Source organism: Aotus nancymaae, unplaced genomic scaffold (genome assembly GCF_030222135.1).
Source record: "Aotus nancymaae isolate 86718 unplaced genomic scaffold, 86718_ANA_hifiasm-v0.15.2.pri h1tg000065l, whole genome shotgun sequence".
Lineage (NCBI taxonomy): Eukaryota > Metazoa > Chordata > Mammalia > Primates > Aotidae > Aotus > Aotus nancymaae.
In genome coordinates, this window is record NW_026988480.1 from 15,392,870 (window position 1) to 15,413,276 (window position 20,407).

A 20,407-nucleotide genomic window follows, 5' to 3' on the forward strand; every position below is an offset into this window, starting at 1 on the left:
CCCCAGATTCTATAATTATCTAGTTTGAGAAATACAGCCTTAGTGGATTCAAGCCCTCCTATTTGTACCTTTTAGGGCTGTTAGGCTTTAGATTGGTTTGGGTCTATATTTGTCCAGGTAAATTTCATATATTATTATCTCTTAAATTATCTGAAATCTGATGGGACAAATGATTCTGGAGCTTTCTTCTCTCTCAGTTCCATTCTATCTCTTTCCATCACTTGACCACAACTTGGGCTTCCGTTTGTGAACCATTCAGTTTGTCCTTAATCTTTCCAATTTGATTTCTCTGAAATGTTTCTGTAAATGTCTTTAGTTCTTTTCCGTTCACTAACTCTATTGAGCTTTTTATTGTTGTGGCTGGATTTCAGCCTCTCTCCACATCTCAGCATTTCCTCTGTTGACGGTGAATCATTTTATCGGGCAGTTTGGGTTAGGTTATGTCATGGTAGCAATATCCCAGTGGCTTTCAACAACAGAGGTTGGTTTCTCACTCGTGAAAATGCAGGTGGTGGCTGTGCTTTGTGGTCCTTTCACTCTGGGATCCAGATTGAAGAAACAAATTCTGTATGGGGAGAGGAAAGAAATGGCAGGAGCATGTGATGGCTCCTATAGCTTCAGCTTGGAAGTTGCACGTGTTAGTTCCACTCACATTTCATTGGCTAGGTCAAGTCCTACAGCCAAGCCTGATGTTGCTGAGGCAGGAAGTATGATCTTCCTCCACAGACAGATCTGGTAGGGAGATGCAGCATAGATTGACGATAATAAAATCTACCAAAGCTGTATTTTTTCCACTTTTTGTATACTCAGAATGTGACACAATGCCCTCACATAATGGATGTTTAGTAGGGGAAAGACCCACTTATTTTGTTCCAATATACTTCCTTGGTGGTATTGAGGACCTCATCCTGACTTCTCTGGGTCCTCGTCATCATCTACCTTTACTCAAGTGTTTATCATCAGCATTTTCTCTTTGTTCTTCCTCTCTCTCGAAATAGTTTTCTACTACACTTTACTGTTTGGAACCCCACCATGATTTGCTTTATTTTCTGTAGTTCATGGAACTTTGCCATCACACAAACTTTCTGAGTGTTTCAACAAGATAATAGAAACATTGAGTTTTGATTTAAAACCATATTGAGACAATAGAAAGGGAGTCAATTCTTTAGCACTTTGATTTCTGCTTTGCCATTCTGAATAGAACCATTCTGTTTGAAGTTCATACATGCCAGCAAATGGACTAACCCTAAGCTTTTGTCTGGTAGCAACTGGGTTTATTAAGCTGCAACAATAGCTTGAGCTTAACTCAAATACAGAATACCTCACCTGACTGTTGCATAGCTTTCAAGGAAATAATGTCACTATACCTGTACAATGCAAGTGTTATATGGAAAATATCCTAATTCAGAATCCCTTTTGCCATCAATCATAGTCTTACTTCTTTTCAGTTTCTTTGTATTAATCATTATCTCTAAATGTGATGGGCATTTTGTTTTTGTACTTCAACACTTTGAATGGCTGTTGCAATGCTAAATGTAATCTGCCTTGCAGTGCAATTTTTTTTTTTGCTTGTATATTTAAGCTCCCCCAGTAGATTATAATGAGGAAAGAGGGTCCCCTCACCACTCTTTTGGGTAAATACTAACAATGTTTCAATTGAACATGACTATTGAAGTTGCTGTCCTATTATTGAACTTAAGGTGGAGTCCTGTATGCTAGCTCTCTACAATTTTGTTAAATGACTAAGCAATTAAAATGCATGCATATTTTAAATAGATTTTCAGCTGTAGAGTCATAGCAGCTACTGTTGGTGCCCAGCCATATGTCCCTAGTAGCTACTTTTTCTGAGCCCACTAGACTGACTTGCTAGTGTTAGCAACTCTTTGCCTGAGAGCTTCTCTGGTTTTTGGATCCCTCTTTGCCCCTATATAGACATATGGGGGAATTAATGTCCCCTGGGAGCAGCCCTAGAAACATGGCTGACAAGAGATATTGGATAAACGCCTCAGCTTCCTTGCTGTTCAGTTAGGGTATATATAAGGTATTTTATTGGCACTGTCTTCCAGAGTTCCCCAGTGGAACTGAGGCCTAGTTACCCACAGCGGTAACTTGCTTGATAATGTACCCTGTATCAGCTGTCTTCCCTTCTCTGCCTCACTTCTCTACTCTCCTTTTGGCATTTCTTTGATTAACTCCAAATTAAGCTATTTGCAGTCTCATCCCAGTTTCAGAGAGTCTCGGAGTTTCTAAAAAGATATTTAAACCAAAACAGGCATTCATGTGTCAACATTTATAATTTAACAATTTCTCTCTTTCAGTGCAGTCCAATAAAAATGTAATACAAACTACATAGCTTAGAATTTTCTAGTGGCCACGTCCTTTAAAGTGAAAAGAAAGAGATGAAATTTTAATAATGTGGTTTAATTCAATATATCCAAAATATTACCATTTTAACATGTAATCTATATAAAATTAATGAGGTTTTTTTTGGTGCTTCATCTCTAGAATCTGTTATATAGAATACACTTATACTGTAAATGAAAAATGCCCTTACAGTACATCTCAATTGCAAGTATTTAATAGCCATATGTGGCTGGCGGCTACCATATTAGATAATGGTGATCACTTCCCTACTATTGTAACCCGTGTATCAAAATCTAGAAATTTGATAGCTCTTGAATTAGAGGCTGTGTAATGAATTGTATTGTCTATTAGCAAAATCTTGCCTCTTTGAAGTGGACCGAAATTTCTGTAAATATCTAGACTGATGGACATTATTGTCTTGTTTAGCCTGTGTCTACATTTTTTTTCTTTTTTTCAAGAATGAGCTTCTGGCAATAGTAACATTGAGACTTAACGCTTCTTACATGTTTTCATGCTAGCTATAGACTAGATGTTTAGCATCTGTGCTTGTGTTTTTCAGGCAGAGGGCACCAGACTTCAGCGAGAACTCCGAGGATATTTAGCAGCAATCAAAGGTAATGTGTATGGGTTGTTTACTGCATGTTTCTAAGCACAGGTTGTTCTTGGAATTCATGAGTGACAGGATTGAGTGTTAATTACAAAGCCATTTGGCTTCCTGGCAAGATGGGTGCTTGAACACAGGTGTTCCATTCCACCCATCCCCAAATTCCCATTGAAATGATAATCAGAATATATAAGGAAAAAATATGTCTGCCCTTATGCTGGAAACTAGAAATAAATGCCACCCACATGCCAGAGATTTCCAGGAAAATTTCTAAGAGTGAGCTTGAGACCTTGTTTAAGAAAAGCTGCAGCTGGTTTACCTTCTGAGGAAGACCACATTCCAAGAGCGAAGCACTCATAGAGTCACACCTAAGCCCTCTCACTGGAAGGGGCAAGACATGGTGGCAGAGGCAGGAGGAAGATTATCAGCAAACATGGCCCTGGACTGGCTGTGACTTGTGTGGACCGGCAGCACTTGCAGCCCTACTGACGTGCAATGCACAGGAATGGAAAGGCCTTGGCATGAGTTTCTGGACTCAGCCATGTAAGGCAAGGAAATGAGGCCACTGGAGGAGGGAGAAGAGAGCAATAGGGAGGTGGGCTCAGCCTGTGTCTGCTACCCATCAACACACTGCCTGCCCTGGCTCACAGCCAAGTATGCCCACAGATATGATGTATCATAAGGCAGATTTTGTGGGGAAAGAATGGATCATCTGACAAGGGGTATTGGGAAAACTGGCCAAACACTTAGAAAACAGTGAAATTCTCAACCTCACACTTTACTCCTTCCTTCCTAATTCCAGATATAGTAAAGATTTATATATGTTGTGGTGCTGCATTCTACTAACTTCAATAGGGATAGCACCAGGTTCAAGAGGCTGAAGAAGGGAAGCCAGAGTCAGCAGACGAGACACAGTTGTATTAGTGGAAAACTTACATACAGAGTGGGCCCAGTCATGGCAGGGCTGGGCAGGAGTACCGCATGACCCATTGGAGGCAGGCTGGGAGAAGAACTGCATCCGTTTGCAAAAAGCAATGCAATTTCTGTAACATTTTCACTTAGCACCCTCCACCTAACAACCTCCACCTGGCAACCTTTTTTTTAACCCAAAAGACATGGCCTCAATCTCTTTTATGGCCCGCTTCCATGGGACTGGCTGGGGGCTCAGATGTTCCTCGTAGACAAGGAATGACTGTCTGGGCTGGCCATTCCCAGATTCCTTAGCTCAGAACTCTAAACACATCCACCATATAGGTGCATCTCAGGGTGTGCTTATCACTGTCAGGTGTGTCTGCCATCCATCGATATGCAAAGAGATGTGCTTAAGTACTGAATAAATGATAGTAAATTTAGTCTCTAGGGCTGTAAAGAAGGTCTTTATAAGAGTTACTTCCAAGGCAGAAACCCATAAAGATGGAGAGATTTGACCTCATAAGTATTTAAAACGTAATATATTTTTTAAAAACACCATTTTGACAACATGGTTAATGAAGGTAAATCAAGATATGAAGAGCTCAGTGAGTAAACTAAATGAAGATTAATCGGTTAAATAAAAAATGGGCAGAAAACTTGAAGGGAAAATGAGCCAAAGAACTACAGATGGGTGATAACCGTGAAAAAGCCTTATCCTCAATAATAATAATAAAATATTAAGTAGCATCAAAAAGAAGATTTTATCATTTTTCCTTCAAATGTTCGAAGACATTACAAATAAAAGACTGCAGTATTTAGTATTGGCAAAGCTCTGGGAAGCGGACCACATTCATGTATTGCTGGGAGGGTAGCTTTTCTGGAGAGCATTTGGGAAAAGGTATTTATTTATTTATTTATTATGCTTTTTAACATACCAGTTCCATCCTAAGAATTTATTGTCACAGTTTCAATGTGGATGTAAAATTGATTACAAACATTATTAAATAATAAAATAAAAATATCAATAATAAAAAAAGGCCAAAATAAAAATTAACAAAGTTGATTTTTAAACTAAAATATATTTATGAATTTTATAGGCCAGGCATATCATTTTAATTCTCATGATAGCTCTACAAGGCAGGTAGTTTTATTATCTTCATTTTATAGATAAGAAAAGTGAGTGATAGCCAGGCACAGTGGCTCAAACAGCCTTTAATCCCAGCACTTTGGGAAGCCAAGGTGGGTGGAGCACTTTAGGCCAGGAGTTCAAGACCAGCCTGAGCAACATGGAAAAACCCAATCTCTACTGAAAATACAAAAGTTAGTCAGGCATGGTTGCACATGCCTATAGTCCCAGCTACTCGGGAGACTGAGGCAGGAGCTGCTTGAACCCAGGAGGTGAAGGTTGCAGTGAGCTAAGATCATGCCACTGCACTCCAGCCTAGGTGACAGAGCAAGACCCTATCTCACGCAAAAAAAAGAAAAAGTGAGCTTTTTAAACAGTTTTAATAGCTCATCCAAGGTCACATGCCAAGGAAACGACAGTGCCAGATTGCATATTTTTTTCTGTGTTTCTCCAAAGCCCTGACTTTTATCTACTGTCTTTTACTGACTTTGAACTACATGACCAGTGGTAAGGCATTGGTTTCACAAGTCAGAGTTCATATATACAATGGATTAATGGCAACTTACTACTATTACTTTTTAATGAGCACTTACTGAGTGCTAGAGTCTGTGCTAAGCATTTTAGACATATTTCCTGTTTCTAACTTCCCAACACAGCTATATCAATGTCATTAACTTGATTTTATATTTGCAAGGAAGTAAGCCTCAGAGAATTTAACTTCCACAGTTTGATGGAATTACTCCCAAATCAACCTTAAGTATTTGTAACAGTTCAGTCAGAAAACAGAAGCCACTCTAGGTGTTTTTTTTATTATTGATTTAGGATTTGAACACAGAGGTCATATATTATTTCAAGCACAGGACATTTTCTGGGTTAGTTGATTTTTTGAAAATGTGAATAAATTTGTTGAATGAAAGAGTGAGTTCTCTTTCCCAAGTCTATACAATTTGGTCTGTGCTGCCTCTTTTGTGTGGAGCCTGTTGCTTATAAAGACTGGCATAATTCTTTTCCTTAATGTGATCTAGAAGAATTTCCTGAGAGTGAGGATTGAGCTCCAGAGAAAAGCTGGGTAGAGCATCAAATAACCCTTTCTGGCAGATTGTGCCTGAACTCCAGTGCTAGTGGTCACAGCTCCGTATGAAGGAGAAAGGAATTTGATCAGCTTTTCCCCATCTGGGGTTTGTTAACATCAGCTGATTGACTGATGTTAACAAGCAGGTCTGTTTAAAATTACTTTGTCCACAGCTGATTGGAATGAATTCCTAAACAGGCCACTACTGAGTTTCTCAGAGCCCTTAATATGCTAAAGTCAACTCCAGCAGTCCTGTGGGGCAGGCAGGAATTCCAAGTTATTTGACTGTAGGACCCTTCTCTCTTCTCAAAGCTTCATGAAGAATGAATAGTGTTCCTGGGAACATATTTTGGATTTTGGGACCAAACTTGAAAACAAGGTATATGTTTGTGTTAATCCATTCTCACACTGCTTGTGGTCATACCCCAGCCTGGGTAATTTATAAAGAAAAAGAGGATTAATGGACTCAGTTCCACATGGCTGGAGAGGCCTCACAATCATGGCAAAAGGTAAAGGAGGAGCAAAGGCATGTCTTGCATGATGGCAGGCAAGAAAGCCTATGTAGGGGAACTGCCCTTTATCAAACCATCGATCTCATGAGACTTATTCACTATCATGAGAACAGCCGGGAGAAACCTGCCCCCTTGATCAGTTACCTCCCACCAGTTCCCTCCCACAACACATGGGGATTATTACAATTCGAGATGGGATTTGGATAAGGACACAGAGCCAAACCATGTCAATGCCTTAAGTAGATAATAATTTACATTTTCAAAGGCTTTCATGGGCAGTTTTTCTTGTTTTCACAAGGAGAGCTCTGGCTAAGTAATCCTGCTATAATGCTGGTAGCATTAGGGCAGCATGAGAGAGAGAGAGTGATATCTGGCCCTGGAGAGTCGTGGGTCCTGGAGCAATTGTGGGAAAATCATTGAGTCTCTTAGTTGCTTTTGGTTCCTCATCTATTAAGTGCTCCAGTTCTCTCAGGAGCCCCCAAAAGCCCCAAAACTGGGATTCTGTGAAGTTGGGTGAAGTGAATTCTAGTTGGTTTATTATGACTGATCTCTGGGTAGCTTCTCTTCTGTGGGTCTCTATGATTTCTGCTGATGCTTAGGCTTTGTGAGGCAGATCTTGTTTGCATTTATTTTAGCAGCAAACACCTCTGGAACTCTATTTGAGTGCTGGACACTGTTCTAGGAGAGGGAGATGCAGAGATGAATAAGTCAAGGAACTCACAGCAGAGTTGGGGAGACAGTTAAATAAAAAGGCCAGATAGGTATCGTAATATGTATTATAATAGATGATTTCGCTCAGTGCCATCATAACAGCTGACAGACTCCCACCTTAGGAGGAGCAAGAGACTGGGGCAGGAATGATTCTTCCAAGGAACTTATGCTTGAATGGACCCAAGAAATGGGGTTATACGTGGCCATTAAGTGAGTATGTTTGCTATAGAGAGGGAGATTTTAGAGGGACATTGCAAGTTAAAGGAACAACTGGACCAGGAGGTAGAAGGAAGCATAGGTTCTTCAGGTAACAGAGCAGTGAGATACAAGCAGAAAACTGAGCTGGATGAAACATGGAAAGATAAGCAGCATTTGTATAAAGAAGTACTCTATGTATCATATCACATGGGGATTTTATTCTATCAATAGAGAAGAGAGTCATTGTTAGTGTTACTGTAGGCAAGGGAAAAAGTCCCATGGTCAGATTAGCATTTTAGAAAAATAGTTACTGTGATTGTGTAGAATTCAGGCTAGAAGAAGTGAAATTGAATGGAGATTTAGCAGAAGTCTAGTCCAGTAGTTCAACTGCCGAGACCAGCTTTGTCATAGAAACCCCAACCCAGGTGGCACTGAAGGAATTAAGAAACAAACAGAAAGATAGAACAGCAAAGTGGGACTTCAGGGAGCTACCAGTCTTCCGAACTGAGATCCTTAAGCAGACTCTGACTCACGTAGTTATTGTCTCTGAACAGGTGATTATTATCAACAGGCAGGTGTTCTGTGTTTTATCATAGAACCAAGATAAACTAGGCAGGCAGCTGGTGTCTGCTTACCACAGATCAAAGACAAACCAAAAAGCGTTCTCCATGAGGGAGCCACAAGGGCAGGGTCACACATCCCATACTTAAAGAACTAGTTTAACTGGTGTATGATATACATATACTGTTTACTACTTTAGAATGCCCCAAGCAGTTTTCCACTTGGGGGGCTGGCTCAGTTTTCCTCGCTGTCATTCTCAGTAAATGATATAATTCACCACACATGCTAGGAATTTTTCCCAGCGTTCAATAATAATATTAGCTAACATTTAAGCACTTATGTGCCAGGCACCGAAATCGGCATTTTGCATGCCTCAGTTTATGTCATTTTCCCTACAAACTTGTGGCAGGTATATTCATTGGTATTTTACACTTTGGAAAACTGAGGTTATTGATAATTAATAATTTGCCTAAAATCACATAGATCACATGTAATGGAACCAAACTTCTAATAAAGACCTACTAATTGCAAATAATAGTCTTAATTATTTTGTTATGCTGCCTCCAGAAACATTTTGTATTGTGATGGCTGACATTTGGGCATTTGCTTGTGCCAGCTACTTTGCTAAATCGTGTTAGGTGGATTATGTTATCTAATCTAAATCATATGTGATGAGTACCTAATCAAGGGAAGGGCGGTGGGCAGGAAATGAAGGGGCTAGATTTGAGATTCAGGCAGAATTGGTGTGTCTTGATGACTCAGCTTTGGGAGGATGAATATGGGATGACTTCTAGTTTTTGAACTGGGATAACTCGGTGGCATTCATGACAACTGGGAAAAGGAGTAGAAGGAGGTTTGGACAGGAAAATTAAAAGTTTGTTTTTGACATGTGAAGTTTGAGGTATTAGTAAGACATCCAGGTGGAGATGTCCAGTAGGAACTTAGAATTGGGAGGCATGCAGGTCCTGTAGAGGCCAGACACAGGGATGATGAACATGCCAGATCTTTCTCTTTGGAACATGGTGCAGGTGGTGTCATTAATAGTTCTTCAGGCCAGGTGCAGTGGCTCATGACTATAATCCCAGCACTTTGGAAGGCTGAGGCGGGCAGATCACCTGAAGTCGGGAGTTCGAAACCGAGACGGGCAGATCACCTGAGGTCAAGAGTTTGAAACCAGCCTGGTCAACATGGTGGAAACTGTTTCTACTAAGAATACAAAAAATTAGCCAGGCCTGGTGATGCGCACCTGTAATCCCAGCTATTTGGGAGACTGAGGCAGGAGAATCCCTTGAACCCGGGAGGCAGAGGTTGCAGTGAGCTGAGATCATGCTGTCACACTCAGCTTGGGCAACAAGAGTGAAACTTCATCTCAAAAAAACAAAATAGTTCTTCGTTTATGTGTCTTATGTGGGGGTATGACTAAGGGGTAAGGGTGACTGCTCGAGCCACCTTACCAACTGCCTGTTTTATTCTGACTCTTGTTCCCATCCTTGCTCTTCTTGAGAATCGAAGGAAAAGATTCCCACTCTTGCTTTCCTTTGAGGCAGCTGCTGTCTTTTTACACAACTCTCTTTTAAGCAATGGGACAAAGCTACTAGATACTTGAAGTGTTTTAGATGTCCTTTTAATGGTTTATCACTGCTGCTGGTTATTGTCATAATTTATTTTAACTGATGTTATTTTTACTAAAACACATACTACATAAGCAAGGAGTACTTATAAAGTAGCGCAATCTAAGCAATGAGTCTTAAAGGATAAAAATAGAAGCTTACATATTTGGCTGCAAATGAGAATACACGTTATATGAAGTGTCTTGGAGAAGGTCCAAAATTTTGAAGAGAGGGAAGTGGTTCCCATCCAGTAGTAAAATAATAATAATTCTTCTACATATGATGCTGGGCAATTGTCTTATAGTTTTAGAAATCACTAATCTTTTCGGAAAATTTTGGATATTGTACATTATTCAATGTCAGGGGTAGCATTTAGCATCTATTCTGCTTTAATGTTGCCAAATTACTCTGAAGGAAACTTGTAGTTTAGCTTTTTTTCCCTTATCACACTCAGAGTAATCTCTAAATCCCTAAAAGCTCTGCCAGTCTGGAGCCTAGCTCCAGATTTAGAGCCTCTCACCTGCGTATCCATCAAAGTGCATCTTATGGAGTAGATGTTCCGAAAACAGTTTCCATGTCAAAATGGTTTCTGTCCAAATGATTCATCACTACTTATCCACCCTGTAATTAGCAGTTACTTTTGCCTTCTAATAGACATATGTACTGCAACATTGTGCTTTTAGTCTCGATGATTAAAGTCTTATATAATTTTATTTTAACATTCATGACTTTATTTTTCATCACAAAGGTTGTTTGTCCTACAGTGCTGTCATTTCTTTTTCTCCTCTTGAGACATTGTTAAAAACCTATCTACACAGCTATGTATAATTTCCATCAGAATTAAGACAAAGATTTAAAGAAAATGCCAGAAGTCTTTTGGCATCTGGATTATAGAAGGGGGTTCACTAGTGATTAACGCTTGGTATGAATTTGAGGGGTATATTTCTTGATATAGATTTGCTTGTACTTGGGTGGAGGTGAATTTGGACACTTGGAATAATGTAGCTTCCCCCTCAGTGTTGACGACATCGTGAGAGAACGCATTCCCCCTTGCTTGGATTCAGAGTGCTAGGGGTCGGATTCAGATTTTGTCTTCTATTTGCTGCCTCTTCACCTGGATGACTCTGTTTCATCAGAGTCCCTAGAGTCTTGAGTCATACTGTTTATTTCCTACCCTAGACTCTGCTAGGGCTTCATCTGATGGTGGCCAAGTTGCTTCAGCTGGTGTGGGCAGGACACCTCATTGTCAAGGCTTCCTTGGTTATGTCCAATGATGCTCTGAGAGGAGGGAGATGTTCTTTGTCTAAAGAGAGCACAAGTGCTATGAAATACCAAGTTACAAATATACTTTTATACATAGTCTTCAGGGATATACTTCTCCATTTCTTTAAGGATATATTTCTGTCATTTCAGACATCTTTTATTTTGTCCTTTTCTCTCACAGTTGAACCCAGAATTAACTACTTCCAATCCAGCAAGAATGTTGAGTTTTCAGTTTAACAAATTATTTTCATCTTAGGATTCACTGACCTTAAGTTTACAGGATGTGTTTTTTAATTTCTTATGACAGTACTCTGATTTTCCTCTCCTTTCCCTGTTCCCAACCCCCTTTTATCCCCACCTAGTGACAAAGGCAAAGACATCAGTGTGGCCAAGTCCCATCTTCTGGCTGTCAGGGAGAGTCTGCTGCCAGAGGCGTGTCTCCAAGTCCCCAGTTCTTCGTGGCCCCTTATTCTGCTGTCAGCCATGAGCTGTCTTGGTGGCTTTTCAGGACATACACTAACCTTTGTGCAGGGGGTCCTTGGGGAGACTAAAAATGACTGGATAATACTTTATGGCACCCATGTTGGGCTCAGAAGCATGCATCTTTCCTGATATTAATAACCATAGTTTTGTAACATATCAAATGTATCCCTAATGAAAATCCCAAAAGCTTATGAAGCTAAGGTTTCTAAGAGTTTTGATTTAAAACTGCATTCATAGTTTTTTTTAATACTGTAGCAGATCTTTAGATAACATTGTTTCATTCAGCGTCATTTTGTTACAATATTTATGAGAAAAAAAAGATCTCAGCCAGGGCCACTGTAGTCCATGTGGAGTTTATACATTGGATTTTCTCTTGATACTTAGACTTTCTCCCACATCCCAAAGATGTACAAGTGAGGTTCACTGGCATGGCAGTGAGTGTGGGTGTGTGAGTGCACCCTGCAATTGTATGCGTTTTGTCCAGGGCTAGTGCCCATCTTGTGGTCTGAGCTTCTGGGAGAGGATCTGGTCACCCATGACCCTAAACTGGAGTAAGTAAATAATTATCTTACTTGTTTTTATTAATCTTTCTTAAATGTATGTACTGCTCACATTTATTTCAATGTTCAATATTAGAAGTGTTTTGGCCTTCAGTTCAAAGTTTTGTAATGTGTCTGTGATGAAAAATATGTCCTGGGAAATTAACTCTTGTTTATATGAATTAGCCTTGGGTAAAATTGGTTTCATTATTCATCATATCAATTTAAGTCACACTTCACGAGAACCTATAGATGACATTAGGTAAGGACTTACTATACTGGAAGATGACAAACTTTTTTTCTTTGTTCTTTGTAAAAATTTTAGACCACTTAAAACTTAACCATTTAACCACTTTAAACATGTTTACCATTTTAGGTCACTTAACCACTTTCAACTGTAATGCCCTATAATCCTGTCAATTTTTACTTCTAGCCCCTTCTAAAAATGCTTTATTTCTTGTATTTAAATTCATTAGGACTAATTTTAGTTTTAGAACACTACAGTTTTATAGAACAGTGTTCTTAGCATCCAATACCACTTGGCAAGTGATAGCATACATAATAGGACACATTATGATCATTATAATTTTCAGAGTAAGATACTTGTTGATTTTTCCCAAGAACCATATCTATCATTGTCATGTGAATAATAGAAAATGTGCAATGTGATAAGTCTTAGAGACCCTCCAAGGAAGATACAACAGCAAATACAAGCAGCAGTTGTGCCTTTATAATTTTTCCTTAAATGTTTAGCAAGTACTCAATATTTTACTCTCACTTTAAAAAGTGGAGGAAGGGAGAAGAGACTCCTCACCCATTTCTGTGTAACAGGATTTGTTTCTCTCCAACACCAGGCATGCAAGAGGCCTCCATGAAGCTCACGGAGTCGCTGCATGAAGTCTATGAGCCAGATTGGTATGGGCGGGAAGATGTGAAAATGGTTGGCGAGGTAAGAGCTGGGGTGGCTTCCATGAGGCTCCCGTGAGCCTTGCTCAGTCCACCTGTCCCCTCACTTGCTCTTCCCACTTCACAGTCTTAATCATGAGGCGAGACATTGAACCCAGAAGGCACCGTGCAGTTCTGCTGCCAGATGATTCCAAAGTTAGAGTGAAAAGTGAAGATGGGTCATGTGTGGTAGCTCACGCCTGTAATTCCAGCATTTTGGTAGGCTGAGGTGAGCAGATCACTTGTGGTCAGGAGTTCAAGACCAGCCTGGCCAACATGGTGAAACCTCGTCTCTACTAAAAATAAAAAAAACTAGCTGGGCATGGTGGTACATGCGTGTAATCCCAGCTACTCAGGAGGCTGAGGCAGGAGAATCGCTTGAACCCAGGAGGCGGAGGTAGCACTGAGCCAAGATCTGTTGAGCCACTGCATTCCAGCCTGGACAACAGAGCAAGACCCTATTTCAAAGAAAAAGAAAAGTGAAGATGATCATAAAACCACTTGGGTAGATCGCTGTTTACAAGTCCTTTTTGCAAAATAACAATATCATTTTTTTGTCCTCACTGCAAGTCTTAACAGCCCATTTCTAGCAGACCTGGATCACAGTGTGATTTGTGTCCTAACTTCGCCCCTTCATCACAGTCCCCCTATTGACTATCCCTCCCCAAATGGAGGGACAGGAGTTCAGAAGAGCATCCATTCCACTTTAACACCAGCTAGTCCAATCACAGATCTTCAGATCTTCACTCCCTCCCCAAATGGAGGGACAGGAGTTCAGAAGAGCATCCATTCCACTTTAACACCAGCTAGTCCAATCACAGATCTTCAGATCTTCACTCCCTCCCCAAATGGAGGGACAGGAGTTCAGAAGAGCATCCATTCCACTTTAACACCAGCTAGTCCAATCACAGATCTTCAGATCTTCACTCCCTCCCCAAATGGAGGGACAGGAGTTCAGAAGAGCATCCATTCCACTTTAACACCAGCTAGTCCAATCACAGATCTTCAGATCTTCACTCCCTCCCCAAATGGAGGGACAGGAGTTCAGAAGAGCATCCATTCCACTTTAACACCAGCTAGTCCAATCACAGATCTTCAGATCTTCACTCCCTCCCCAAATGGAGGGACAGGAGTTCAGAAGAGCATCCATTCCACTTTAACACCAGCTAGTCCAATCACAGATCTTCAGATCTTCACTCCCTCCCCAAATGGAGGGACAGGAGTTCAGAAGAGCATCCATTCCACTTTAACACCAGCTAGTCCAATCACAGATCTTCAGATCTTCACATCCTGAAGACAAGCGCACAGTCAGACTGTAAAAAGGAATTTGGCTTCAGGAAGGCTTTGGCCCTAGATATGTCTTAACACCCGAGATCAGGCTTCTGGCTGAGAGCTGTCTGGCTGATGGGAAGTGAGTAAGCAGGTTTTGCTTTGTGGAAAGCAGAATGGACCAGAGACTGAGTAGCTCTGTGTGACATTGGACCAGTTCTTTAAACTTCTTGGTCTGGTAGTTTCCTCATCTACAAAATGAGAAAATAATTGTACCTACTGATAAGACATTGATTGCCTTTGAGTACATGTGCTTTACCTACTCAGTGTTTGGTACATGTTATGATTACTGATGTGAGACAACTCTCAGTCACAGATTGTCTCACATCCAAGTCCTTTGTTAAAACAAAGAGCAATTGTGTGTCATGTCCTCTACTCCAGGTGAGGGATTGCAGCTCTTGAGGCACAGATGACCTAAATTCGATGCAGCAGCCAGAGCTCAGGGGCGGGTCTGACAGGTGATGCACTGAATGTCTGTGCAACCTTGGAAAACATGCGGTTAACAATGGAATCCTAGGCTGCTCAGTGACAATTCTGACATCCTGACATTGAGCTTTGTAATCTTCTTATAACTGAGATAATAACAGAGATTTATTTATGAGGAAAGTGCTTGTTGGCTGTTTTAGATCTTTCAAAAAATTTCAGGATGTAGGTTTGGCTAAACGAGATTGCACACATTATTTTTAGTTACAATTATTAAGTAATTCCATCTTCTCATATTTCTTCAATAAAAACACAGTATTTCAACATCATGTTGCTAAATATTTTGTCAATTTCTAAGTAGTAATATAACTAAAAATTGATTGCCAAAAAAAAATTTTTAAGGGAATAATAGAAATTTGTGTTAATAACTTTTCAGAACACCACATTACATTCTATGTATGGCAAAGACCACTATCGGCATTTATTTTTTAAGGAAATGGCTGTTCTCCTACCTTGGTTCTTGCAGCTGCCAGGATTTCTGATATCCTTGGTTGCAGATACAAGCATAGGCTCTTGTGATGATGAAAAAACTGAATACTGCATGTTCAGAGGGTCTACTCACATCAGCAGTTGAGCTTTTTTAAACAGTGGATTTAAATGTTTTGGTTTACATAAAATTCTTGAATTGAGATATGTAACAATTAGGATTACTTTTCAAAGTGTGATAAAGAAACAAAATCAAATTTAGGAAGAGATTGTGTATGTGTGTGTGTGTGTGTTTTAACAAGATATAAACAAGATCAAAACTTATTTCTCACATAGAGGAATTTAAAGGTCAGCAGCCCAGACATTGCATATTGACCCTACAGTATTAGGGGGCCATATTTGCCATTTTTAGCCTGCCTTCAACGTCAAGGTGACTCTCTGAGCACTGGCCATCAGCTCTCATTTCTGTATGCCAGTTAGCAAGAAGGGTGAAGTCTGGAAGACAGCCCACTCCCTCTTTTTCAGGACACTTCCTGAAAGTACATCCCATTGTCTACAATACAGCCACATGACCACACCTGGTTGTAAAGGAGTCTGAGAAGTAGAGTGTTTTACGTTAGGTGGCCAAGAGCCTAGCTAAAGTGGGAAGTTCACTTAGTAGGAAGGAAGAAAGGGTAGAGATTGGGTGACAAACAGCAGACTCTGTCAAGAGACCCAAAATGTGCTAGTGAGAGAAATGTGAAGATGACATTCTTGAGTACCTGCTATTTGCCTGAAATTCTGTGAAGCATTTTATATTGCCAACTCATTTAATTGGGGATATTGAAATTCAGGGAGGTCCAGTTCCCCAAAGTCACAAAGCTGGGATAAAAAGTCCTTCTTTGGTGAGGGAGCCTGGTGTGATAGTCATATCATGGGCTTTGAGTTCAAGGAGACAGATTTGAGTTGAAACCTGTGTCTGTCATTTATCAACTATATAACCTTGGGCAAGTTATATGACATCCTCTGGGCTTCATTGTCCTCTTCCATATAGGGGAAATAACAAAGTCTGTTCTTATAAAATAATTGTGAGTATGCCTTAACATAGTGATAGCAGTAGTACTATTTGTAATAATAATAATACCTAATATTAATTGTGTGTTTATCATAATTGATACTCCATAAATGGTAAGACCCCTCCCAATATGACTATAACTTTTCTGTTTTCCCTATGGAGGCAACATATCAGAAATGATTTGTTTGTTTTAGTGTGAGGTGGTTTCTAATTTCATGGATTGCTTCAGAAGCAAATTGTCTTACTGGAATTATTCTCAGTCTCTTGGCCCCAAAGTCCATCTATAGGGATATGGGGATCTTTTGAAGTTTCTGCATTCTTTAGTGATTTAGAATCAGAAATACAATTTTAATGAGCTGAGCTCTTAGCTAGCCTGGTTTGTTAACTAGAACCAGTGGCCAAATTGCCTTAAAATTGTACTGCATTATTAAATGATCCTCATTTTTTCCCTAGCATCTCATATATGAAAAAGTATTACTAGTCTAATTTTATGGTTTCAGATTTTTTTTAGAAGTTTGGTGAAAGGTATCCAATTAAAATAATTCAGCAATGGTCTCTTTATTTCTTTTTTTCTTTTAGAAATGTGATGTGCTATGGGAAGATTTCCATCAAAAACTTGTAGATGGGTCCTTGCTAACACTGGATACCTACCTGGGCCAATTTCCTGACATAAAGGTATTTTACTCTGTGTCTATAAAGGGAAGAATTGAGTGGCCTCATGTAGTTATTGAAACACAGGCAAGGGAAGAATTATTAAAAGTCCTCAAACTGACATCAAAGATAGTTGGTAACTTTTCATTTATTTAAGCATGGAATTTTTATATTATTCCTATCACTTAGAAAAGAAATGTCATTACAGAAATCACATTTCCTTTTTAGTGAACTGCATCAGCTTTTATTTTTCTACAGAAGTCTTTTTAAACCTATAGATATAAAATCATAAACCAGAGCTGCCAAAAATTGCAATCTTTTTTATAATGAAAACTTTTTATTATATAGCATTTGAAAAGGATTTCCATTGGAATAACCAGTGGTCACAAGGAAGGGGGAAATATCATTGTAAATATGAGAGCAAAACCTGATCTTTCCTTTTAATGTATGCATTTATCACTGAAACTTTGCACTTAGTACTGCTTTTGCTGCATCATACAGTTACGGTATGCTTGTTTTTGTTTTCGTTTGCACTGAGATGCTTTTTAATATCCCTTTTGATATCTTATTTGACCCACTGATTGTTCAAAATTGTGTTGTTTAATTTCCACACATTTGTGAGTTTTTCAGTTTTCTTTCTGCTATTGATTTCTAGTTTTATTTTATTGTGGTTGGAAAAGATACTTGGTACAATTTCAGTCTTCTTAAATTTGTTAAGACTTGTTTTGTGAAGAATCTTCCAAGTGCAACTTAAGAACTGTGTGTATTATACTGTTGTTGGATTGAATATTCTGTATGTCTGTTAGGTACATTTGGTCTATAGTGTTGTTCAGGTCTACTGTTCCTTTGTTGATATTCTGTCTATAATTGAAATTGTAATTGGAATTGTGGTTCTGTCTGTAATTGAAAGTGGGGTATTAAGGTTTTGTGTTATTATCATATTTCTATCTATTTCTTTCTTCAGTTTGTCAATGTTTCTTTTATATATATAGTTGCTTTATGTTTATAATTGCTATATCTTCCTGAGGGATTGATCCTTTTATCATTACATGTCCTTCTGCTTCTCTTGTGACAGTTTTGGAATTAAGGTTTATTTTATCTGATAAGGACAGCCATCCCTAATCTTTTCTGGTTACCATTTGCATGGAATATCTTTTTCCTTCTCTTTACTTTCAGGCTATGTGTGTCCTGTAATCTAAAGTGAGTCTCTTGTAGACAACAAATAATTGGATCTTTTTTTAATTTAAATTCATTTAGCCACTCTATGTCTTTTGATTGGGAGTTTAATCAACTTACATTTAAAATAATTATTAATAGAAAAGAATTTACTGTTACCATTTTATTTATTGTTTTCTGTTTGTCTTATAGTTCATTCGTTCTTTTCCTCTCTTGCTTTCTTTTGTATTTTGTTGTTTCTTTGTATTCATATGCTTTGATTTTTTTTTCTCTTACTTTTGTGTAACTTCCATATGTATTTTTGTGGTTATGATACAATTTCGATAAAATATTTCATAATTATAACAGTCTATTTTAAGCTAAAAATTAAATTAACATCAATCACCTATAAAAACTCTACACTTTTATTTTCACCACATATATACTTTATGTTGTCAAAATTTGCATATATTTATGTTGTATTTCCATAAATATATATTTTTAGTTATAGTTATGCTTATAGTATAGTTATGCTTATAGTATTTTTGTCTTTTGACTTTTATACTAGAATTAAAAATGATTTACCCATCACTGTTACAATATTCTGTATTTGTCTATATATTTACATTTATCAACAAATCTTATGCTTTCTTATGCTATTGTTCACTGTTTACTGTCCTTTCATTTCATGTTAAATAAATCTGTTTAGCATTTTTTGTAAAGTAGGTCTAATCGTGGTGACCTTCTTCAGCTTTGGTTTGTCTAGCAATATCTTTATCTTTTCTTTAAGAATATAAGAAACAAGTACCCTTATTTCACAGTTTTGTTTCTTTTTTTCTGTCAGCACTTTATATATGTCATCTGACTCCCTTCTGGCCTGCTTCTGCTAAAAAAATCCACGAATAGGATTACAGAGATTCCCTTGTATGTGAGCAAGTCACTTTTCTCTTGGTACTTTGAAATTTAATATTTGCCTTTTACCATTGATTATAATGTGTCTCTGTGTAGACTTTTTTATTGTCACTGAATTGGAGTCTCACTCTCACCCAGGCTGGAGTGCAGTGGCATGATCTCGGCTTCCTGCAGCCTCTGCCTCCCAGGTTAAAGTGATTCTTCTGCCTCAGCCTCCCAAGTAGCTGGGACTACAGGCATGTGCCACCACGCCCAGTTGATTTTTGTATTTTTAGCAGAGACAGGGTTTCACCATGTTGACCAGGCTGGTATCAAACTCTTGACCTTGTGATCCGCCCGCCTCAGCCTTCCAAAATGCTGGGATTACAGGTGTGAGCCACTGCATCTGGCCCTCTGTGTTGACTTTGAGGGGTTTATTTTATTTGGGGTTTTTGGGCTTCCTGAATTTGAATGAACATTTTCTTTCCCAGACTTGGGAAGTTTTCAGCCATTATTTCTTTCAATAGCTTTATGATTATTTTTGTTTTCTCCTTCTGGGACTCCCATAATGCATAAATTGGTCCATGTAATGGTGTCCCATAAATCCCTTAAGCTTTATTCTATATTTTTCATTGTTTTTCTTTGTGTTCCTCTGACAAAATGATTCTTAATGACCTGAGTTTATTGATCCTTTTTTCTGCTTGATCTAATCTTCTCTTGAATCCCCCCCCAGTGAATTTTTTAGTTCAATTATTGTATTTTTCATTTCTATCATTTCTGTTTGATACTTTCTTTATCATTTTGTTTAATTTCTCACTTTGTGTATACATTATTCTGATCTGAGTGACAGTTACTTTGAATTCTCTGTCAGGCACATCATATGTCTCCATTTTATAATTTTGTTTAATTTCTCACTTTGTGTATACATTATTCTGATCTGAGTGACAGTTACTTTGAATTCTCTGTCAGGCACAGCATATGTCTCTATTTTATTAGGGTTAATATTTGTAGATTTATTATGTTTCTTTGTTTGAAACATATTTCCCTGTTTTTTTAATTTACTTTGGTTCTCTGTGTTGGTATCTTCACATTAGACAAAACAGTAACCTCTTTTAGTCTTTGTGGACTAGCTCCACATAGGAGAAGCTCTTCACCAATCATCCCAGTCATAGATTTTGGAAGCCTCTAAAACTTTTGACTATCCTGACTGCTTTCTTTGTTCTTAGCAACCCCTAGGCATCTAGAGAATTCTGGGTCATTTCAGTGCTCCAAGACAAGCAAGACTCATGTTCTTTGGAAGCTGTTTCCTTGGGAAGCACCCAAAAGTTGTATCATTGGATACTTGTTTAATTATTTCCCTGAATAGAGAGAAGCAGGGACCTGAGTGTTTTTTATTTTATTTTATTTTATTTTTGCCTCAGTTGAGGGGAGGGGCTGTGGCAACTAGTTGTATGGTAGGCCATACTACCTGGAAGTTTGTTTTTATTTGTTTGTTTGTTTCCTCCTGCTTGCTCCACA

General features: G+C 38.7%; 1 protein-coding gene across 4 annotated transcripts in view; it reads left to right on the plus strand.

Moving 5' to 3' along the window:
• Nucleotides 1–20,407, plus strand: part of AMPH (amphiphysin) — a 270,671-nt gene that overhangs the window by 125,488 nt on the left and 124,776 nt on the right. For all 4 annotated transcript variants that reach the window (XM_012473724.2, XM_064366759.1, XM_064366761.1 and 1 more), the window contains exons 3-5: nt 2,924–2,978; nt 12,810–12,904; nt 16,772–16,867. In XM_012473724.2, coding sequence (XP_012329147.2) covers nt 2,924–2,978; nt 12,810–12,904; nt 16,772–16,867 — 246 coding nt within the window. The remainder of the gene's footprint in view (nt 1–2,923; nt 2,979–12,809; nt 12,905–16,771; nt 16,868–20,407) is intronic.